The following is a 25,229-nucleotide window of genomic DNA, read 5'->3' as shown; positions in this document are numbered from 1 at the left end:
CCCTGATCGCCAGCAGAGGCCTGACACCTGGATGAGCCCCAGGGACATATCCCCAGTGAAGACCTTGACTAAAAATACATTAAAACTAAAAATAAAACAAAATAACTAAAAATATAATAAAATACCCAACTACATAATACTATTATTGCTAGAAATTGCAACAATATAAAAATATAAATATAATACATTTATACTAGTGCTGTCAATCGATTAAAAATTTTAATCACATTAATCACAGTCACATAAGCAGACATTGGCAATGCACACAAAGATGTGGCAAATTTTAAATAAAAATAAAATGAAATAATTACATAAATATCAAACATCAGTTCACATATTTGCTCTCTTTCTATTTTTTTAAAGATTTTATTTCAAAAGTATACAAACTACAGTGTTTTTTTTTTTTGTAAAGCAATGTTCATTTAGAACATCAACTTTTTTTATGCTTACTATTGCATTATCACAGTCATTTGGCTGAAAATAATAAATTATAATACTTATTACAGAACAAAAAGCTGGTTTTATGACACAATTGTATTTATTTGTAGATATTTATGAATTGTACTTTTATTCAATTAATTAGCACAGTAAACAGTCTCTTGTAGCCTTATTTGTAAAATGTTGCCTATTATCTATGTGTACATAAAATATCAATATTATTAAAAAGAAAAAAAAGCTTTATGTAGCTGTCTATCTAGTGATTTTGATGATTTGTTTAGTCTTTTAATGTAAAATAAACATTTACATAGTCAATTTTTGCATGCTGGACGGAGTGAAACTGGCATGACCAAGGTGGACGTAAGGGTCAAAGTCTGTTTTCATCACCTGGGAAAGATGATGACTATCAGGACTATAAGAACTGTAGATGTTAGTGATGGAGTCAAGCCCACAGAACCACCACACTCCATTGAGTTTTCCTGCAGATGGATCAAATAGAGACAAAATGACTTAATAACAGAATTATAAACTCTGTCACTGTTAAAATCCTGGAAAATTCTTTAGGAAGCCATCAATGCACAATCGATCCCAATGTTCACCTATGAAGTTGCAGAAAAGGAACGTAGAAAAATATTACTCTATTCATTACTACTCTAAATTAAGCTTCGCTTTGTTGTAGATTATTAAATTTCACAATATGGTGGCTGGGAATGGCTATTACAAATGCTTGCAAAAATAATGAAATATTGAAAACAATCAAATGCAAATAATGCATGTTACAATTTGGACTGGGGTGCAAATAACATCTACCTGCACTGAATGGTTATAGTTACTGTACCTCTGTTACAGGTGTGCAGCTAAAACTCTTTAGCATCCATTCATTCAGGACAGTTTGATTTGATTTTGTACCTCATGGTGGAAGGGGTGGCACATGTCTGGTCGCCTTCTGTCCTTCTGAAACTTCAACCGTTCACATTTCAGGGACTCGTTATGTGCAATGAAATTAAGGGAAAAACATGACAAAAGACAGTTGTCGAAACAGAGGAAAACAGTGACCACAGAGACAGTGTCTAAAAAAAAGAAGGCATTACTTCAGTCTGCTGCTTGTAGTATCAGTGTGAGTTAAAATAAAGGTTTAACTAGAATTGTCTAAGAAAACTTAGTCATTTTATTAAGGATATACATAATTTCGATGGGGTCCATGGTGACAGGTCCAAAGTCACTGCAGTCACATGTATTTTCAATGACCACCATGAAAAGATTACTGCTGGGAATCTGTTGAATAATAAACGATCTGGGAAAGACAAGACAAGAGGGGAGACAGCTAATTAGATTCAAATGACTTTTTTTATCTGCTCCACATAAGAAGAGTAGATGAGAGCGTCCTCTGCAGGAAGAGGTGACAGTACTCTATGTAGGCAGACAAGTGTTCATATACTGGACATATACGGCACGTTTGCATGAATGCACACAGGTTAAACTTACATTTCACTGCTGGTTATACTCGGTATAATTGTGTATGTGACGAATAAAAATCTTGAATCTTAAAGATTTAAGTTTTTTTTTTCTTCAGCATAGTCTTTTCTCTTACTTTGGTGAACAGTTAGTAACAGAAGTCACCAATGTATATATGATGGCATATTACAGTCAGTCTGACCTCAAATCAGTAGGTTGGCTTTTGTTGTGCTGTTTGAGTCACATGCTGTAACACGGCAAAAACTGTCTGTTTTGGAAGCATTGAGCTTGTGTTGGAATTCGTTATTTTAGAAAATCTAAAGTTCCCTATCTGTCGGTCACTACAAGTTATGTCGTGACGACATTAGGGGATTTACTTGGAAGCCCCAATCATCTCTGACTTAAGAGAAAACGCCAATGAATATTGGCTAGTGGATTTTGCATACCTGAGCCACTCCCTGTGCATATGGGTATAAAAGGGCGACAGGTGCATCCACTCATCAGATTTTTGCTTCGGAGCCGAGTGGATGAACGTGCTGATCTCCACAAAGCCATTCATCATCTGTCTGGAAGCTGTTCTGGTTGGCATCACGGTGCGAACAGCAGTGTCCTGTCTGCAGCGATTCCCCTGGGCACTTCAACTGAAAGAGCAAATTTCCTAAAAGAGCAAATCATGGTCGGTTCACGTCTTTTTAAAGACGCTGTTCCGCCGTGTTCTCTTGGTTGCGGTCATTTCCTGTCCTCCGTCGACAGCCACGATCGTTGTCTTCAGTGTCTGGGGCTCCAGCACGCTGAAGCTGCGTTCGTGGATGGTTTACGCGTTCATTGAGCGTGTAACCATAGCAGCGCTGCGATCGCGCCTCTCTCTCCTCACGGGGATGGGAGGGGCTCCCTCTGTCACTACCCGCGCTGGCTTCTCTGCCGAGCAGAGAACCATCGGCTAGTGCTCTGGGCGATCTGAGGATTACAGTGAGAGCCTTCCGCCGGGCCAGGCCCCACGGACCTTTCACTCCTCCTGCAGCAGCTGTTCTGTGCAGCTCCCCGATGAATCTGCTGTGCCGTCATACGGCGTGCCCAGCATTTTCATTCGGCGCGCCGATAGAGGATTAGATGTCGATCGCGGCATCAGGGGATGGGCAATCGTCCTCTGAGGATGAAGGTTTGGCGCAGCTGCCCCCTCGGGGTTCGCGTGGTTGCGAGCCACAGCCCATGCCGAGGAGCCAATCACCTCACCGCGAGGGCTGGGGACTGGGAGGTGTGCACGCCTCCAGCCCGATCTCGCAACGGCCCGGGAAAGCACCGCCGTCAACTCTGGGTCCGATTCGGCGGCGGCCGTGCTTTCCCGGGCCGTCGCGAGACCACGCCCTGCCTTGGCTCCGTTCTTCCCGGAAGTGCACGAGGAGCTGATGAAGTCATGGACGGCCCCTTTTTACGGCCAGAAGGCTTTTTTCTGCCTCCTCCATCCTCTCTACCCTCGATGGCGGGGCGGCTAAGGGTGACGCTGACATTTCCCAGGTGGAGAGAGCGGTCGCGGTGCACTTGTGCCCGTGAAACGCCGCCACTTGGAGGAATCGTCCGTGTCTCCCGGCCAAAGCCTGTAAGTTCACAGCCGCGCTTGCCGCCAAGGCTTACAGTGCTGCGGGCCAGGCAGCCTCTGCCCTGCATGCCACGGCTATCCTGCGAGTACACAAGCCAAGGCATTAAATGCACGAGGGTAGTACCAACCCGAGGTTGACGCAGGAGCTGCGCTCAGCGACTGACCTTGCTCTATGGGCAACGGAAGTCACGGCGCAGTCCCTCGGGAAGGCGATGTCCACACTCTTGTGGTCCAAGAGTGCTGCAGGGTTCAGCCTGGTGAGAGGGACGAAATCGACAAAGTGCACTTTCTCGATGCTCTCGTCTCACAGGCCGGACTGTTCGGTGACACTGTCGGGAGCTGTGCCAGCAGTTCTCGGCAGTACTGCAGCAGACTGAGGCGTCCAGCACATCTTTCCCCGGCGTGATGCATCGCTCCGCCGCAGGGCAGCCCCAGTCTGCTGGCCGCCGTGGGCGCCCTCCTGTGTTCCCCTGAGCTGCTCCGCCTTGTGCTGGGGCGTCGAACCTCTTGCAGGAACGGGGCGCCCCCCGTGTTCCAGCTGGCCCGATATTGTCCAAGGAGGCGATAAAATGGCCCTGACACGGGCAACCCGGAGATGTGGAAAGCTGCTCTATCTCAGGAGATGGCGTTCCTTCCCCCGAAGGAGGGCTGGGGGAGAATCATTTCATTCTGTTATGCCTTTTCAATAAAAGAGCAATTTCCCTTCCCTCCGGGTTCTCAGGTCTGCGGGCTGACAGTGTGCGACGCGCTGCCTCCTCACTCTCGCCCGCGACCCATCTTGCCAGTGGCCAAGAGAGGCCACGCGGGGACGCGGTGCCTCCCCGCGCACCTCTAGCCAGTCCCCCCGGGGACTTAGGGAGTTTTGTGGGGATAAGTCAGAACGCACCGCCTTCTGTTCCATCCAGCCTTACTCCCCCTCGCTGTACCACTGCGGGCACGTCGATTGTGCCTTTGGTGCCACTTGCACGGTATCTTCCCAGCCCGTCTTGCTGGCCCATTCGCACAGTTCGACTCAGCTAGGCGATTCAGTTCGCCAGGCGGCCTCCCAGGTTCAGTGGCATCCTCGAGACTTCGGTGGCAGTCCGAGTTGCACCTGTCTTGCGCGAGGAGATTGCTGTCCTTCTGGCAAGGGGCGCAATCGAGCCGGTCCCTCCAGCCGAGATGAGGCAGGGGTTTACAGCCCCTACTTCATCGTGCCCAAGAAAGGCGGTGGCCTTCGGCCAATCCTGGATCTGCGAGTCTTGAATCGGGCCCTACACAAGCTCCCGTTCAAGATGTTGATGCAGAAGCGCATCGTCAAGAGCGTGCAGTCCGCGGATTGGTTTGCAGCGATCGACCTGAAGGACGATTACTTTCATGTCTCGATTCTCCCTCGACACAGGCCGTTCCTACGGTGCGCGTTCGAGGGGCGGGCATGGCAGTACAGGGTCCTCCCCTTCGGGCTCTCCCTGTCCCCCCGTGCCTTCACCAGCACGGAGTGTTGCCTCCTCCTATGCGTTGGCGCACGGCGCCTCTTTGGCAGACATCTGTAGACACCTGTCGCCCTTTTATACTCGTATGCACGGGGAGTGGCTCAGGTATGCAAAATCCACTAGCCAATATTCATTGGCGTTTTCTCTTAAGTCAGAGATGATTGGGGCTTCCAAGTAAATCCCCTAATGTCATCACAACATAACGTCTCTGTTCCCTCCATCAGGGAACGAGGGTTATGTACGTAACCGAGACGTTCTTATTTTAGAAAATCCACAAAAACTGTCTACATTTTTGTCATAGACTGTGCCTTTATAGAAAAGTACCCCTAACCATAACCTAACTGTCTACTAGTTGCAAGTTACTTATAGTCAACAGAATTTCAAAATAAAGTCTTACCAAACAGAAATGACAAGGTATTTACAGTACACATTAAATAAATAAATAAAAATAAGACTAAAATAAAACTAAAATGTAATCTTATGGTTTCATAATTAATTTAACTAATTGCTGCATTGGAGAAATGCATGTTTGCCAACAAAGTGGAGAGGATTCCAACATTAGCTGTTTGAATATTTACAGGACAGAATAAATAAACTTCTGTCAAGCTTCCTGTTACGATGTAATACACACAACCCCATTGTAAATGATCAAATGCAAATAATACATGTTACAATTTGGACGAATATAAGATGGCACCGCAGATGGCAGCTACTGTGCTTTGCTCTTCAGTGTTTGTACTGTTTTTCTGTGTTTTTCTGTTTTTTGTTTCACCACAAAATCTGGATTTTGATTATTCTGACGTTTTGCTGGACATTGTAGTTGGCGGAGCCATAGCTCTGGTCAAACACTTCAGACGGGGGAAGCTAAGACAGCGCAGATTTCGAATGCCGTTGCCTAGCATCCATCTGGCGAATCTCCACTCTCTACGCAACAAAATGGACATACTCCTTCTGCTTTCTCGGACAAACAAGGATTTTTCTAACTCTGCTGCTCTGTGTTTCACGGAAACCTGGCTGAATGGCGACATTCCGGACAGCGTGCGCCATCTGGCTAACTTCCAGCTGATCAGAGCAGATCGGGACACGGAATCATTGGGGAAATCACACGGTGGCAGGATGTGCTTTTACATCAATGAGAGGTGATGTACAGATGTAACTGTGTTGAAGAAGATGTGCTGTTCAGATCTAGAAACGCTCTTCATTAACTGCAAGCCGTTCTATTCGCCGCGGGAGTTCTGCTCGTTCATTCTCGTGAGTAATCTCTCCTACGAACTGCCAAAATACAGACGGCACATCACATGTCCCACCAGAGACAGTAATAGATTGGATCACTGTTACACAACAATAAAAGAAGCATATAACTCTGTCCCATGAGCAGCTTTAGGACTCTCTGATCACTGTTTGGTTCATCTTATTCCGACCTACAGGCAGAAACTTAAATCTGCAAAGCCTGCATTAAGAACTGTTAAAAGATGGACTAATGAAATAGAGCAGGATTTACAAGCCTGTTTCTCTCTCACTGATTGGACTGTTTTTGAAGCTGCTGCCACCGATCTGGACGAGCTCACAGAGACTGTAACATCATATATCAATTTCTGTTTAACCTACAACAATGACAAACCATGGTTCACTGCAAAACTCAGACAGCTCTGTCAGGCCAGAGAAGATGCTTACAGAAAGGGGGATAAAGTCTTGTACAAACAGGCCAAATACACACTGGAAAAGGAGATCAGAGTGGCAAAGAGGAATTATTCTGACAAGCTAAGGAACAAATTCTCTTCCAGTGATTCTGCTTCAGTGTGGAAAGTTATGAAAGATATCACCTTGATCCCACAATCACATTGAGTCTATTGTCAAAAAGGCCCAGCAGAGGTTGTATTTCCTTCGCCAGCTGAGGAAGTTCAACCTGACACAGGAACTGCTGAAACAGTTCTACTCTGCCATCATTGAATCCGTCCTCTGCACTTCAATAACTGTCTGGTTCAGCTCAGCTACCAAATCTGACCTCAGAAGACTACGGAGGGTAGTCCGGACTGCTAAGCGAATCATTGGTAGAACCCTCCCCACTCTTCAAGAACTGTAGCAAAAGGGCTGGTAAAATCACTCTGGACCCCTCACATCCAGCACACTCCCTCTTTGAACTGTTACTGTCTGGTCGACGCTACAGAGCTCTGAGAACCAGAAAAACCAGACACAGGAACAGTTTCTTCCCTCAGGCAATCCATCTCATGAACACTTGACAATAAAACACGGAACATACAACTCTATTATACATTATTTATTCACCACACTTATTTTTTATTTATTTATTTTTTTCATTTCAAATTTGCACATATCAGACCTGTACACACATAATTGTTTATATTATATATTGTGTTTTTCCTGTTTTGTACATTGCCTGTTTGGATATTTTTATATTATTCTTTTATTATCTGCGTCCTGTCCTGTTGCTGTCTTTCTGTTGCACTGTGGAGCTTCGGTCACTATAACAAATTCCTCGTATGTGTAAACATACCTGGCCAATAAAGCTCATTCTGATTCTGATTCTGATTCTAAAACTACATTTAAAAGAACAGATTTGAGTTGGCCCCTTTTTCTTTCTTTCTTCTCTTGTACATTATTCACTCATTCACATAACACAAAACTATATCACTCATTATAGTCAACAGGGAAATTAATGATGTAAATGTACAATGCAAGTTGTTCAGCAGACAGATACCCTGTTGCTACATTCAACATGCTGTAGAACAAACAAAGAAACAAAGACCTTTTAACACACTTTAAAAGTTGTCTGATATCTTTCAGCTGACCCCAACTGTCTTATGTATATGTGCTTGTTCATGCATTTGCACTTACTTTACACAGCTTTCACAGTCAATATTCCCGACGGTTTCTTTAATGGTGCGCTCAGACACGAATGCTGGATACTCTTTATCGCAAGGAATCAACATAGTTTTGCCTCCTCTCTGAGCTAGAGAGAAAAATAGAGAGAGACATTGTTCTTTGAATTTTGTTTCTGTGGCAAGGTTTATCTGTATCACTTTAGGGACAGAATTACATTACATTTTGTTTCTATATATTTTTTTTCTCAGAATGCATATAGATGATGCTGCGAATGATCAATTTAATGTGGCCAACATGTTACATATTTACATAATAGTATGATTACTTAAGATTGGGAAAATAGTGAATTGTTGGAAATAATATGGTCACATTTTCCCTTTTGCTTTGAATATGTCCTGTCTCTGTGAATTCGGTAGTTTTATTTGCATTGAGCCGCATGCTTCAGCCAGCAAAATTGTATATTCATAGTGGCTTCACTAAAAAGCACATATCTGCATACAAGATACTCTATTATGCAATCCAAAAAGTACTTAATTCACCTCTTTCCAAATAACATCCGCTGGCATTAGCATGAGTTAGTTCGTCATTTACTGCTTTCCACAAGAATGCAGAAATTATTATTTTTTTCAACTGAAGGCGGTTTAGATAGGTTGGGCCATAATGTTGGCAAGTAAAGCCTGGCTCACAGTAAGCGTTTCAGTATTAAGTGTTACATGTGGCTGAGGTCAGAGTGTAGAGCTGCACCCCTAAACATCACTCTACTTCAACTGAAATGTAGCACTGCACATGGTGACTATGTGATAGAGGGCTGCATTGGGATTGGGACCCGCCGGGTCCCGCGGGACCCAACGCAAATCTCGCGGGAGCGGGCGGTTTGAATTTTGCTGCGGGCGGGAATGGGCGGCTAAAAAAAAACTCTGCGGGATCTGGAGGTAACCTAGCGACATGATGTCATGTCATTGTCAACAAAATCAAAGTACTTGAAGTCTAAAGAAACGCGCGGTAGCCTAAGCGTTTTAGATGTCCCCGATAGCCCAGGCTATATTCATCTTAAGTCGTGGCCTAATGGTTAGAGAGTTGGACTCGTAATCGAAAGGTTGCGAGTTCGAGCCCCCGGCCGGCAGGAATTGTAGGTGGGGGGAGGGAATGTCCAGCGCTCTCTCCACCCTCAATACCACGACTGAGGTGCCCTTGAGCAAGGCACCGAACCCCCAACTGCTCCCCGGGCGCTGCAGCATGGCTGCCCACTGCTCCGGGTGTGTGTTCACGGTGTGTGTGTGTGTGTGCATTTGTTCACTACTCATTGCTGTGTGTGTGCACTTGGATGGGTTAAACGCAGAGCACCAATTTCGAGTATGGGTCACCATACTTGACAATACGTCACGACTTTACTTTTTTTACTTTTTATCTTCCCTACCAGTGCGTCAGAATACATGCAGGTCAGGGAAAGGAACAAACATGAATCTCTTTAATAATAGCAATACAATACGTTTTTTTTTCCTGCGGGACGGGAGAAGACACAAAATCAATGCATCTCTATTATCGTGCGGGAATAAATTCTCAGAGTTTTGCGGGTGCGGGCGGGAGTGGACATACATATTGCGGGTGCGGGCGGGAGTGTAACACACACGTTGCGGGAGCGGGCGGTAATGGTCAGAAATTCGGCGGGCGCGGGCGGGAGCGGGATGAAGAAAACAGTCCCGCGCAGGGCTCTACTATGTGAAGCTACAGTAATGGAATCCCAATTAATGAAGCACATAATATTGCTGTTGGAGCACATTTGAAACCTTGACCTTGTGCTGTGAGCACTAGTTACATACAAAAAATGTTGTAACCTCCTGAAATGTTCGCTTACATGTAATGTGCATATAATGTGCTTTTAGATTTGATGCCATCAACACATCACACGCACATCCTTATAAACATACAAACCCTTAATGGTGAGGTCAGAGTGCAACCAACTGTACAGGTTGAACTCAACCAGAAATCTGCAAAAGCAAATGAAAGAGAACAATAATGAAGGCAAGTGCAGAAAAGAGAGAAATGAACAAACAAACGAACGAACAAACGAATGAATGAAATACATACATAAAAGGGGCCAAAACATAGAGTGAGAAGTACAGTACTATTATTTTGTGTATTATTAATGTGTCTTATGTGTGCTTTCTAACCTGAGATGCTTCATCATGTTATAAAAGCAAACCAAGTAATTAACTTTGGTATCTACACTGTAAACTTAATGTTGTCATTACTAAAGCAAATCTGAAAATATTTTAAAAGATTTTGATTTCCATGAGCATATTCCCATCCATATGACACTACCGCCTATGACACCTGAAAAATATGAGATGCGGATTGTAAATGCTGTTTGTGCCATCACATTATATTGCTAAAAATCAATCATTATGCTTGTATTGTTTTCGAATTAAAATATCCAAATATCCATACATTTTTTTTAGAAAATAGCATAAAAATATTTAAAATAAATGTTTTCCCAGGATAATTATTGCCATTCCTTTCCTACTGGTAAAACATTTGCAATTATTTCAAACAAACCCTAACCCTAACCTTTCCTATCAAGTAGATATGTATTTTTAGGATGTTTAAATATTTGCAACAAAAAGTCAAACAGACACCTGTTGTTGTACAGTATATGATGATATGTGCATGTAAAATGGAATGCACACATTTCAATACCTAAATCTCAAAACATCACAGAAACGTTCATTAAATCAGAGTCTTACATGACAAACTCAGTCAGAAGCCACCGGACAGCTGCGAATAATGCAAAGTAGGGCTGAAAAGAAAAGAACAATAACTAATCAAACACTGAGAGTTACACAGTAGTTAAATTATCATGGCATCATTTTGGTTAAGCATAATACATATGGCCTAAAAATACACTACACTGTCATTTGCTCACTGGCATTCCCAGTGTTTCATGAGTTCAGCCTTACATCTAATCTGATAGCAAATAGTAAGCATATTTTGGCGTGCTGTCCTGGGGGAGGGCTCCAAGCCCGGAATGTGGCCTGAACCCAGAGAACTCCCCCTATCTCTAATATGGGATACAAATAGATTAGGAGTCAGGAGTTGGGGTGGAGGAGGGATGCCGGAAAACTGTCGTAGGATAGAGGTGGGAAGGCTGCATATACATATTGTGCTAGTTAGGATGGTTAGCTTAACGAGTTGCACCTGTGCCAAATTGGTTGATTATCTGATCGTGCTCCTCCCGAACCTTGTTAATAAAACATAATTTATTTTAATATTCTTTTTTATATTTCATCTTTTTAATATGAAAATAAGCATTAGTATTTGACTATACATATTTTTTGCATTTTTGTCAGAGCTCCAGGCACATGTACAGTTCTGCTATAATGAACTTTTGCTGGCAGAATTACTGAAACCCTGCCTGGTCCTGTTGACAGGCATCAGCCATGCCCACAGGGGCACGGGTTAGTCCCAGTCACACTGATGCTCGCTGATGAGGATTGTGATCTGAAGTCCTCATCGTTTGGTGAAATAGGCCATGGCCACGAGGATATAGTGGTTCCTGGCATCAGAACCTGTGGCTGGAGGGACATCAAAGTTGAAAGATATTGCTTCCCATTCCAGTTATTGTCTCTTTTCCAACTGTTCTTGCTAAGATGGGATCAGGCTCTTGGTGCTGCAGATTGTCTTGCCACCTTGCCTGCTGGATCCTTAAAGGTGAAGCGAGGCAAGGCCTGTCCATAGATGACTAGAAGTGTTGGATTGTTTGCACCACTGTGAGAAAGTCCCAGCAGGTCACACATTAAGTCCTGTCTGAATCATTTTAGCACTCAGCTAAAGCAGAGGTTCCCAACTACTTTCCTAGAGCCCCCTAACACTCCTTAATCAAACACAGCACATCAGCTCACCAGTAGAGACTCCAAAATCTGAAACAGGTGTCAGACATAGGAGACATGCAAAATTCAGGAACATGGTTGGGAACCACTGGGCTAAAGCATACAATCTCTGTCTTCCCCAGGCTGGGAAAGCAGGAGCCAGTTTAACTAAATGGGGCAAATTAGCGCGAGAACGCAATTCCAAAACAGCACAGATGGTCATGGAAATTTCTGCTAACAACTAACAACTTAACAACCACTAACAACTTAATTAAAGAACACAGACGCAACATCTCATTTACATATTGACCAATGTAATATACAAAGCGCAGCACAAATTAGTGTAGTCACAAATAAAGAATAAAAAAAAATAAAGAAGCCACAGTACATTGAAAAGAACCGGAGGCCAAAAAATGAAGGGTTGCAAGAAGTTCTGATAGACCTGGTATTGAATGACTCCTAGTTGAGGGTTCCAAGTGATCCTTTATTTCCCGAAGCAAATTAAAAATAGCATGGCTTGGCAAATGATATGTTCGGATAATGTGTTGTTCTGGCATTCCAAATAAATTAATACGTGTGGAAAAAATCCTCTCCCTTCTACCACGCGCTCTCTATTCTCTGCGGTGCCTCCTTGCAGCAATAATTGCAGCCATTTCAAGCGCAATGTAGTTTAAGACATGTTTATTTTTGGGGTTAAACAATGGCGCAAAAGCCAGTAATTTGATGAGCGCAAAAGTTAGTAAATCACGTTGCGTGATTCATTTGAGTACTCTCCTCCCATAAATGTTGCTTCTGAAAGGGAAACTACAAATGCATATTCAATAAGGTCAGGCACAAAAATAACCGTGTCCACATATTTTCAGTGCCAATTCGTCACTGCACGTCTTTAGTAAATCATGGCAAATCCTGACATTTTAACAACAAAAGGTTTGCACTGGTGCAAGCTGTTAGTAAAACTGGCCCCTGGACACCAAAGCCCACATTACTGGGATCTGAGTTCACTGCAGAGTGGGGTCTGGGCACCTTTAGCCAACTTAGGCTGTTCCAAAACATTGTCAGTTGGCTGGCTTCCTCCACAATCTAAGCCCTGAGTCTTCTATGTCCCTTTTTTGGAGCGTAGCTTTCACAACATTAAAACATGCCCTAAAGCATGCCAGGAGATCTAGTCCTATGATGCATGTCTCATCAACATTAGCCCGTAGTTCTGAGGAATGCTTTCTGCAGGACCTCACAGGACCCATGGGCAGAGGAGGGCTAGTTGTTGAGAGCAAAGGACATATAAGCCTTGAGCATAATGTGTCAAGGCACAATTGCCTTTTTGGGGATATGAGAGACTGACAATTCCTTCTTCTTGCTGCTCTCCTTTAGAATTCAGAGGCATTCATGAGCCACGTTTCCCGTCCCTGTCTACAGCAGTAGCACCTCCTCCACATCACATCAACATTACTCAGATAGTCACAAGTCTCTCAACAGCTTGCGAGTCAGAGAACAGTACATAGACTGAACTGCAAAAAGTCTCTTTCGGTTCACCATTCTGGGGAATTACTGACAAAGTTTTCATAAAAGGGTTGAAATGTTTTTCATTTGTTATTTTGGCTGAACAGCAGAAATTATAACAAATACAATAATTATTAGAAATATAACCGTGATCAAGTAGCAGTAGTTCTTGCATAAACTAGTGCACCGATAAACTACTCTGACAGCAGTTCTCTTTAAAGTCAAGAGTCCGTTAACGGTTACAACTGTTCACAAGTTACTACACAGAACTGAGAAACACGTCTCAAACATGTTCGTGGAGAATTGACAGAGCTGCTGATACTGCAAGGATGTATGTATCAAGGACTTCAATGAGGGGGCATAATAAGAAAAAAATATTTTAGTGTTCTGCTTTTGCAAAAATACAAAAGAAACCAGAGAAAACTACTGGATAAGAAGAAACTAGAATGAGAAACACATGCAAAATCACAGATGTAATGGCTTTGTATAGTACTCACGTGTAAGAGTGTGTGTGCTGTATCACTGGTCTGCGCATACACCCTACAGATGGCCCGATAGTCATACAGATTCACCCTGGAAAAAAGTCACATTCTTCATTCTGCTAGTATTTTTATTAATGCATGTTATCCAGGATTATTATGAAAAATATAACAAAACCATACTGTGGAAGATGCAAATGTCAATGACAAGCATGCGTGTGAGTTTTTGTATGAAGTCACTTAACTAATGATATACTGGTCACACTTCAGTTTGGGGACCGATTCTCACTATTAACTAACTATTAACTATGACATTTGTCTCATTAAACTCCTCATTTACTACTTATTAATAGGTAGTAAGGTAGATGTTAAGATATTGTCATTGTCAAAAATATTGTAATGCAGAATAAGGCATTAATATGGTTATAAGTAACACTAAATAGCCAATATGCTAGCAATATACATGCTAATAAGCAACTAGTTACTTATGCTTTCGAATCGAACCTCATGCTTTCGAATCGCTCTCATGTCATACACTGATCGTTCTGCACAGCGCAGCTTCAATTCAAACACACCTAATAATTACAGTGCAGAAGTTACCGTTCGTTACTACAACCTAGATGTTGCTAACTAGCTATGCCTTCATCACTTAAATGCATAATACCTGGTTGCAACAATTTACAAAACAGCTCGGTCTCCTTATTTAAATAAGCTTCAGAAGAAGACAGTTGAGAGAGACAGCAGCTTTTCTGCGAGTGGGCATGGTTTCAGCGCCGCCAGCGTTTGAGAGCAGAGAATACTGCTTATTTTTTCAAGATTTTGATAGCTTATTTTATTCACATTTTTTTTACCATTCAAATTTGGCTTGGTGGTTAATAACATTTTTCTGTGGTGTGATAAACTCAGAACACACATTTAATATTGACTTTACACGGACTTTAACACTATCGGTTAGGTTTAGGTCAGGGTTTGGTGTAGGTGGTTTTGGTTAATGTAGTTATATTCAAACATAATAAAATATTATCATCACATTTCAGAACTGCTGTGATACATACAAGGGTGGACTGGGGCCAAAAAGTGGCCCTGGATTTTTTGGCACAGAGCGGCCCACCAAACCCGGTCCACAACACACCGCACCATAAATGAGTGGCATATTCTTGACAATATAATTGGTCTTTTCTGGTGTATATGACAAATAGTAAATAGTTTAAATAGTTTTTACGAGGGACAGTTTAATGTCACTAAAGTTAAATACCAATATTATCAGTCCATATGACACGATGCTCTGGTATCTTCTAGAAGATTGAATAGTGCAGAATGTGGACTGTTTTTATGGGTCCTTTCTATTGGTCATATACAGTATTTGTCCTTTTGCAGGAGCTTGACATCTATCATTTTAAGGAATAGAGCTCCAATTGTGGAAAAGAGTATACAAATTATATTGATAGTGAAGAATACAGTAAACAGTACTGTGAAATACATAGTTACAATTTAAATCAGCTGTTTTATATATAGTAAAATGTAATTTATTTCTGTGATCTGCATCTGTATTTTCAGCATCATTACTCCAGTTTTCAGTGTCACAGGATCTTCAGAAATCATTCTAATATACTGATTTATTATCAGTGTTGAAAACTGTTGTGCTGATTCATATTTTTGTGGAAAATGTGATACTATTCAGTCTTGGGTAAGATTAAAAAATATAAATTAATATTTTTCTTCAACATTGTTGAATTAATCAAAGATTATAGAATACAAAAAGAGACTTTGATTAAACTGATTTAAGTGACAGTAAAGATATTTACACTTATTACAAAGTACTTCTATTTCAAATAAATGCTGTTCTTTAACTGAGAACCATTATACCAATAATAAAACCATTATTAATAATTGATCACAAATAATTACTGATAATAAAAGCAGAAAATTAGGCAGCATTAGAATGATTTCTGAAGGGACACTGAAGACTGGAGTAATGATGCTGAAAATACAGCTTTGAGCACAGAAATAAATTAGTTTAAAACATCCTAAATAGAAAAACACTATTTTAAGTGTAATATTTCATAATATTATGCTATTGTTTTACTGTATTTTTGATCAAATAAATTCAATCTTCTTTCAAATAAGTAAATAAATAAAAAGCCTCAATTATGTCAAACTTTTAACCACCAGTGTGTGTATAAAATAGGATAATGCCTGTGAATTAATAAGCAAATTATATTTTTATTAGGCCTATAATATAAATCACTTTCCTATGCTCAGCACTCAAAAGCAAAAGTCTTCAGATTTACAATGTTCTAGAGTAAGATTGAGAATTATTTTTATAGATTTTTAACACGTGAAATCACAGAAGAAAGTAGATTTACATGAACTCTTATCTCTTGTCTGCTGAAAACTGCATTATTGCCTACATTACGACGATTCGAATAACGGCATTAAAATCTGAGAAATGTGAAAAATCTGAGAAATGCCAGTAGTTTGCATTCCTGAAAATGAATGTCTGTCGTTTAACTAACGGTTGGCAAATATTGCTGAATTGTCTCTCGTCATGTTTAGCTGCTTATATCAGCTCGCATTGACTCCCAGTGCTGCAGCTAAGTGTCTGTGAACAGCCCAGCGGGCGCCTGGATGGCAAATATTAGTCAAGGTTTGATCAAGATGCTAATAGCATCGTATTAAATTCAGCGTGGACGGCCATTTCTTCCGTTAGTTATTGGGTAAAAATAGAAAGTTATCCCACACTGAAATTGATTTAATATATATGTAGGCCAATATGTTTGACGTTTAGTTTAGGTAAAATCAACATCAGGTTTTAAATGTCCAACTGATGTCATATTGACATCAATGATTAGTATGTTTAATTAGGATTTATGTACATTTATGGTGTAATATGAATTGGTTAGCTTCATTAAGTTTAAATATAAATATTTTCTTAACTGAAGGCTCGAAACGCATTTGGCTCATCTTTTGAACCGACGTGCATCCGCTGAATTTGAAAACTTCAACAACAACAAAAAATAATATATATATATTTTTTTTCTATAAATTGAAGGTAAACAGTGAAGTCATTCACTGAAGTCAATGAAAACATTTACATATACCAAAAATACTGATTTTCTGAAAATAAATTCACTCTAATTAATAAATAAAAATACTGAATTTTTATTTTCTTTTTGTTTACATAAAAATATTAAGACAATTGAAAATGTTACTTATTTAAATATCATATCATAATAAACTATCATCATACATTCTTTGTTGAAGTAAAGGGCATTTATGATAACTGTGAAGAATTTAAATATTGGAAATAGAGGATAACGAGAACAAGACAAAATGGACCCAGTTTAGTGGTTACTCTTGAACCAGTACTAACAGAATGCCATCAGCAGCCTTCAACAAAAGAAATGTAAGTTCAGCTTAAAGGAATATGTCTTAATAGGTACATTGGTAATTATAATAATTCAAGCCGAATTCATTGCATCCTGGTTTTGTTGTTCCTTCTTTCCCAGAAATCCTCTGACCAGACTCCGATAAAAACATGTCAGAAATCTCCAAGTATAGGACACATGCAAGTCAGATTTATGAATTTATTTGTAATTTGTTCACCCTTGCTTCACTTATATACATTTAAAGTATATAGAACTTTATAAGTAATAAAAGCAATGTTGTTTACAAATTGATCTTAGTTTTTTATGGCTAACTTTTTTTTTGTTTTTTTAAGTTTTTTTAATTTTAGTTTTTATCTTTTAGGTTCTTCTTACCAAAGCAGAATGTGTGTAGATGTTTTTTTCTTGTAAAATATTCCTTTCCTTATGAATCTGGAAGGAAATGGCTACGTCAGTTACTTTACAGACTTACATTTTATGTGAAAAGACCATACAAGTGTAAGATATCTCAGAAGATCTTATGATCTGTTTCTATACATTTTTATAATTAGAGGTTTTCCTATTGATCTTATCTGTTTTTACCCTCTATGTTTGCAGTCATGGTACCAGTTCCTCAAACACAAATTCAAAGCAGAGCTGCACCTCTGGTTCTCAATGAGCAAGGAGAATGATGCTGTCTCAAGAAACTCCAGGATCCTGTCCCAGATCTATGTTAGGGGTAAGATTATTCCTATACATTAGCACAGAGCTTCTCTAACCTGTGCATGAAGCCCCACTCTTTCAACAATGACTAATGCCAAGTATTTTAGCATCCACAAAAAGGGATGATAACATTCTGTTTATTCTAAGTGGTTGCTGCAGTTAAATAATATGCTGCTTTAAATGCTTGACCTCTTAAGTGTTTTTATTGTTCAGTAATAGAGAAATCATAGTCACTATAGCTAGGGCAATTAAAATGCTATGGTTATAGTTATTTTTCCTGGTGTGAATTGTAGGATATCAGAGACTGAATCAGACAATTTTAAGATGCATCAGAACATTGAAATCTGAGGAGCTGGAATGCAGAGAGGCCTTAAGGAACAGGACGTCATAAATCTAGTTGGAAGCAAGCAATCCCAACTAGCAAGCCTCTTTCACCAAACAGCTTGCAACACTGAGACAAATAACACTTATTGATAATTCCAATTCAAGAAGGAGACTGTAAAATTTGTTGCAAATAATCAAGACTGATTGTCAAAGAGATGGCCATCACGTGTTCCACGATTGAATTCACAAGCTTCCTTAGACTGACTTCTCCCCCACATAGAAGACAGTCCAAACCAACATTCCCTTGTCTAAAGAACATGCCTTCGTTCTCCTTAGAACTATACAAAGACTTCCTTCTCCATATGCACATAAAATCATCCCAAAAGGACATTTTTATGTTGTACCCACATATCATGTTTTAATCAAATAATATGTATGTCTTTTTAATCATTACTGAATAGCTCGAGCCTTAAATATAAATATTGCATATTTAGTATGTATGAGCTTGAAAATCCATGCTTTAAGTGTTTCTTCCAATCAATTCTTGGTCAAATGTATCATAGTCTTGTTATAAAAATCAATGTTGAAAAGGTATACCTTGCACGAGCCTGTAAAGTTTGGACCATGTGACTGATAACAAGCTGATTTATGATGTAAAGAACACCCCTAGCTAAGATAATACAGTATCTAATTGGTCAAGACATCCAGATGGGATGTGTCCAGAAGCGAGTTTAAAACTGTTGTCCCTCCTTCTTTCTTCCTCTTTTTCTTCGTACCCTCTTTGTACCCTTTTTTTTTTGTTCTCTATATCTCTCGTCCCTCTCACCGCGTGCTGCACTTTGAGCGTGCTCTGGCCCACGTGCCATAATGAGAAGGAAAACAACTTAGTCTCGTTACATCATTTTATTTTTATTCTTTTACTTTAGTTTCTTTTCTTTCCGTGGAGTTTCGTGTGTTAATGTAAGTTTGAAACAAAGTCCAGCATCGACTGCACTCGCTTCAACTTCCAGCAAGCCAACGTCCAAAGACGTCACTTCAAAGACTACTGAACTTCCAGCCAATCAGACACTTCGGGAAACCCCCCCTGTCTGCAACGAGGACACAACCCCGTTACACAGGCAAAGCAAGCAACACACCTCCAGGTTCTAACAGGTTCTGAATTGGTGATTTTAATATAAATCTTGGCCTCATTGAGAAACTCAAAGCGAGGGTTAAATAAGTGATTGATGGTTGTTCAGGTCTATGCAATTGAACATATTGCTGTAAACTTGGGATTTCACATTTCCATTCTCTTAAACTCCTTTCCTCACTTTCTCTCTTTCTGCAACGTGTGAATGTGTGAATGCTTGTGTTCATGTGTTAGATTAGTTTATGTCTTAGGTTTATATAAATACAATCTAATTTATATTGAAAAGAGAAGTATCTTGTGTTTTCTGCTCACAAGTTAATGCCTTAATCTGTCGATTTCATTACTGTGCTATTTAATAGTGTTTTCGCTATATTTGGGATTTTAATATCCAGTGCAGAGTTTGTCATACGGCTCGTTCAGTGAATCGCCGTAACACTGATTCTGTTCAAATCCCTATAAAATCATAAATGATTCCCTTTGAGCTAAATTAAACTATTTCTTTAAATTACGTATTAATATTATATGTAATACCCTTACAGAATGGTTCTTGACAGAATATCTATGTGGTATATCAATGTGGTCACCACAAAAAAAGTAAGGTCAAATCAGGAGAATTGTTCCTGCATTTGACTCTGAACTAATTTTTTTTTTCTTGGCTTCAATAGGAACTTGTTGCCATTGAAGCTACATCCTCCTGTGAATGCCTTGGATATTTAGTGTAATGTATATTCAGTGATGTGACCAGATACTTTGCTTGTCAAAGCCATATGATGTCTGTGTGGTAAGCTTTTGAATTCTGTCTTACGCTTTACATTTTCATACGTTGAAACTGAATAGAGTATAATTAAACCAGGAGTTGGACTTTCAGGCCATTGACACATGCTCTGTTGTTGATAAATTGTGATTCTCATGAATGCTTGAATTGTACATTGTGACACTGTCACACATGACACATGTTTTAACCACTCTATGTATTATAATGATTTTATGTATATTAGAGTTTTAATAGGTTTACATGTTGTCTTAGTCATTTTAGTCCATTTTATTCCTCTTATCAGTTTTATGTGTGTATGTCTTTAAATGATTATGGGGCTGCCTGTCATGTGAGCAATCACATGACAGGAAACAGGAAATAGCCAGCATAAATGAAGCAGCATGGCAAACAAAAGGGGTCTCTGTCAAGAGGACCAAAGCTGGATTGAGGAGTTGCTTTTAAGGACTTACCATTCCAGCAAACCACATCACTTTCATTGGATTATCACTACAGTTGGATTGTATATACACCGGGGGACACTTACACATTGGGACTTACAGCACGCAAGGACTCTTAAGGACTGTTTTATGGTATGGAACCAATGGACTATGCTTTTAACAGCCTAAGGCTTCTTTGTCGTATTGTGTTGTTTTAAGTTCCTGGTAGAAATTGTAAATACACTTCATTAATTCACTTTATTTCTGTTGTCGTCTCATCTTTTAAAACACTTCAAAACCTCTCACAGTTTAGTCTGACCCCAATTTTATTATTGTAACGCTACCGATTAGGCCGATCGTTACATATGGTGGCCCGTACGGGGAACGTTTAAAGATTTTTACGCTGTGTTGAGAAGAGTGTTTTAAGATGACAACAAATCAACTTAATGCTGCTTCTTTTAATACATCTGCTGGTTTTAATGATGAACGGGTTTTACATCACTGCGAGTGTGTACAGCTTCGTGCTGAGGTGGTTGCTCTTAAAAATATTGTTTTAAACCTGGAGAAGAATTTTAAAGACTCTGTTGAAAGTAATCTAAATCGTGAAGTGTATTTTAGAGAGGCTGTGGATTTTAAATTTGAAAAAATGGAGGAATCTATCAAAGAAGCCGTGGCGACACTAGAGAGAGAGGTCATCGACTGTTTTAAGAGGAGAGACAAGAAATGGGCGAAACAGCTGGAGCAAACAAAAGATCCAGAAACCTCCATCTCTCCTCCCACTGCGACGACCAGCCCAGTGCCTCCCATGTCAACCCCTGGCTTTCCTCCGGCCAACCATCCCAGCACATCTACCACTTCACGGACAACAAACAGAGCAACCGATGGAGAATTCTGTGCCACCACTCCAACTGGGCCAGACTTCGACCACAGCTTCTCCATCCTCCCCTTCTCCAGAGAGCAACTCCGCAGCGCACAAGGTGATGACGGCACTCTCCAGGGACTTGCCATCTCTCCCTCCATTCCACCGACCAACAGGATCGAAGTGCGGGAACACCAGGGCTTGCTGTACCGGCGGATCCAGAAGGGCGACGACATCTACAAGATCCAGCTCGTCGTCCCTAAGAACCTGGTCCACCAGACGGTACAGCATTTCCACCAGAAGACAGCAGAGAAACACCATGGGCGTCTAAAGACCCTCCTGCAGATCCTGGAAGTTGCCTGGTGGCCCTCAATCCGCAGCGACATCTGGGTGTTCGTCCGGGACTGCAAGTCGTGTGGTGTGGAGGCCAAGAAGTGTGCTGTCATCAACCCTAGCAACAAACCACCTCATCCCCGTTCATCAGCATCAATCACATCATCCACCAAAGAGACCCGCAAACCGGATAGGAGGAACCGCCAGGGGGGCTGGCGGACCAGCATGGCTGGGTGCAACTTAGTCCTGGGAGGAGCGGCGCCACCTACCCAAGGACACCCAGGCTGGTATCGGATTCCACCTCTCTCTGGTGTTCCCATATATTCCTCCGGCAGACTAGTGCCTGTGTGGGAGGTCCTAGTTTTATATAATTTATTACAAAGGCAATTTTGGACACACATTCAAGAGGATACCCACTACATGGACAATGGCTGACAGTACCTTCAAGGGACTAGTACCTTCCCCGGGGAGCCGTAGGCTGGGGGGGGGGACTATGTGACACTGTCACACATGACACATGTTTTAACCACTCTATGTATTATAATGATTTTATGTATATTAGAGTTTTAATAGGTTTACATGTTGTCTTAGTCATTTTAGTCCATTTTATTCCTCTTATCGGTTTTATGTGTGTATGTCTTTAAATGATTATGGGGCTGCCTGTCATGTGAGCAATCACATGACAGGAAACAGGAAATAGCCAGCATAAATGAAGCAGCATGGCAAACAAAAGGGGTCTCTGTCAAGAGGACCAAAGCTGGATTGAGGAGTTGCTTTTAAGGACTTACCATTCCAGCAAACCACATCACTTTCATTGGCTTATCACTACAGTTGGATTGTATATACACCGGGGGACACTTACACATTGGGACTTACAGCACGCAAGGACTTTTAAGGACTGTTTTATGGTATGGAACCAATGGACTATGCTTTTAACAGCCTAAGGCTTCTTTGTCGTATTGTGTTGTTTTAAGTTCCTGGTAGAAATTGTAAATACACTTCATTTATTCACTTTATTTCTGTTGTCGTCTCATCTTTTAAAACACTTCAAAACCTCTCACAGTTTAGTCTGACCCCAATTTTATTATTGTAACGCTACCGATTAGGCCGATCGTTACAACATTTAAAATTAAACATGCAGTAATAATTTTTGAAAAATTGAAATTGCCCAATTTATGTGAATGTTAATGATATGAATGTTACAGTAAAAATTATTCAATTGAAGTGTATTTGTATAGCGCTTTTCACATTGCAAATCATTTCAAAGCAGCTTTAGAGAAAATTTAAGTTTCTACATTTTATATTTAGTAATAGCTTATCAGTGGTGACTATCTCAAGTTGATGTCCATATGGCAGAAATGTACAGTAAAAAATCAGCAGTTAGAGTTATGTTATGTAATCAAACAGACGGTGAACACCATTAACAGGAATGGTTATATGTTGCGATCAAACTTATAGCAAAATTTAAAAAAATTATGTCTATACTGTTTTTGGAAATTACACAATATGAATCCTACTATATTGACACACTGATACAATATTTAATGCTCATTCTTTAAAAATTGTGCACAAAAATTAATGCTGGAATATTTCCCTTTTTCTGTTTACAGTGTTGAACTGTAATTTATTATCATCCATAGTGTTTTTAACCTCTGATTTACGTGTACTGTACTTTAGTCCTTTCTATTCAGGGGATACAAAATCCAATTTACATTTGTATTTTTGAATTGTTGCTTGATGAATAAAACTTTCTTACATTTATTACTGTATCATTATTTTGGTGGTCTAGAATAGGACATCAATGTGTGGACGTCAAATTGACATCAAGTTTTTGACATCAATTTGATTTGCATTTTTGACCTGTTTTTTTTACGTCAATGTTTGATGTCAATTTGACATCAAATGCCCACTGTGAGTAAATCCCGCCTTCTGCACTCTGATTGGCTATTTCAAACATTTTGACACTGACAAGCGCTTTTGAGCCGCTTCACTGAGCCGGAGCACGCTATATTAATTCGAATTTTTGAATGAAGTGGGCCGTGCGAGCCATTCGTATGGGCCGATGGAAGGATATGTGTTACGGTACCAGCCAGACACAGAGGTAAGTGTGAATCACAGTGCGTTTATTGCAGGAACTGGTTACAAGCAAGGTGAAGGGGTCAGAGGTACGTGGAGATATATGGAGATATATGAAGGAGAGAGACAGGATCTTGACCACAGTCTTTGTCGTCCACAGGAATGTGACGGAGCAACGGCGGGGAGTACCGGGGAGAGTGAGAATGCACCACAGCGTTGGATGATCTGGAGACAGGGAGAACAATGAGGAGGAGAACAGGAGGTAAGTATAAGAGGTAAGGATTTCAGAGACAATACTCAACGTCTTGGAGATCGACGGTAGGGAGAGTCCACGTTACAGGAACGAGATCGGAAAAATGGGTGATCTGAGGTGAGTGCTCTTATGTTGTTCCTGATGACAGTGGTGATGGGGTGCAGGTGCGTGTGATCAGAATTCAGGTGACGTGGATCGTGGTGGTTGATTGATGGAAGAGCCTGGCCATTCTGTGACAGTACCCCCCTCTCCACGGCCCGCTCCTGAGGGCCGAACCCGGCGTCGTGGTGGTCTGCCTCGGCCTCGTGGGGCTGGCCGATTAGGATGGTTGGCATGGAACTCCATCAGAAGAGCAGGGTCTAGAATGTCCTCCCTGAAGACCCATGAGCGTTCTTCGGGGCCGTAACCCTCCCAGTCAACAAGGTACTCCAGTCTCCCACCACGGCGCCGGGAATTCAAGATCTCCTGGACTCTATAGACGGTGCCATCGTCCACTATGAGCGGGAGAGGGGGCTCCTCGACCGGGCCAGGTTCTGGGGAAACAGAAGGTAAAAACGGTTTGAGTAGTGACACGTGGAATGTAGGGTGGATCTTATATTGTGCAGGTAGTTGGAGTTTGCAAGTGACCGGGTTGACCTGTTCCAGAATGGTGAAGGGACCAATGAATATGGGACTTAGTTTCCGGCAAGGCAGGCGCAGCCTAATGTCTCGTGTGGTGAATGGGTGTGGTAGAGCGGCGGGCATCTGCCGTGGTCTTTTGTCTGCGCACTGCCTGCTGCAGCTGATGGTGTGCTGTGTCCCAGACTCTCTCGCTCTCTCGAAACCAGTGATCGACTGCGGGGACATCGGATGGTTCCCCGGACCATGGGAATAGTGGCGGCTGGAAACCGAGTACGCACTGGAAGGGAGTGAGTCCAGTGGAACCTTGGTGAAGGGAATTCTGGGCGTACTCGGCCCAGCCTAGAAACTGGTTCCAAGAGTTCTGGCGGCTGTGGCAGAAGGTTCTCAGGAATCGCACAATGTCCTGGATCTTGCGTTCGGTCTGCCCATTGGACTGTGGATGGTAGCTGGAGGTGAGACTGATGGTCACACCTAGGAGGGAGAAGAAAGCCTTCCACACTCGGGAGATGAATTGGGGTCCTCTATCCGATACGATGTCTTCTGGAACTCCATAATATCTGAAGACGTGGTTGAAAAGTAATTCAGCCGTTTGCAGGGCTGTGGGCAACCCGGGCAGAGGAAGGAGCCGACAGAACTTGGAGAAGCGGTCTACTATAACAAGGATGCATGTGTTTCCCTCAGAGGGAGGCAGGTCCGTGATAAAGTCT

General features: G+C 41.3%; 1 protein-coding gene across 3 annotated transcripts in view; it reads right to left on the bottom strand.

The window, feature by feature from the left end:
* Window positions 1–480: 480 nt before the first annotated feature.
* LOC306848563 (voltage-dependent calcium channel subunit alpha-2/delta-3-like) overlaps window positions 481–25,229 on the bottom strand; it is a 235,059-nt gene continuing 210,310 nt past the window's right edge. Inside the window, exons 31-37 of one of the 3 annotated variants that reach the window (XM_079383198.1) lie at window positions 13,667–13,742; window positions 10,551–10,603; window positions 9,739–9,794; window positions 7,819–7,933; window positions 1,622–1,732; window positions 1,348–1,432; window positions 481–917 (exon numbers count right to left, since the gene is read on the bottom strand). In XM_079383198.1, coding sequence (XP_079239324.1) covers window positions 822–917; window positions 1,348–1,432; window positions 1,622–1,732; window positions 7,819–7,933; window positions 9,739–9,794; window positions 10,551–10,603; window positions 13,667–13,742 — 592 coding nt within the window. In that variant the 3' untranslated portion in view covers window positions 481–821. Of the gene's footprint in view, window positions 918–1,347; window positions 1,433–1,616; window positions 1,733–7,818; window positions 7,934–9,218; window positions 10,604–13,666; window positions 13,743–25,229 lie in introns of those variants that run through there. The other 2 variants (XR_013782255.1, XM_079383197.1) reach the window with 2 other exon arrangements.

The sequence above is a fragment of the Barbus barbus genome, assembly GCF_936440315.1.
Source record: "Barbus barbus genome assembly, chromosome: 28".
In the NCBI taxonomy this organism is placed as follows: Eukaryota; Metazoa; Chordata; class Actinopteri; order Cypriniformes; family Cyprinidae; genus Barbus; species Barbus barbus.
This window is presented reverse-complemented; position numbering and strand designations above follow the sequence as displayed.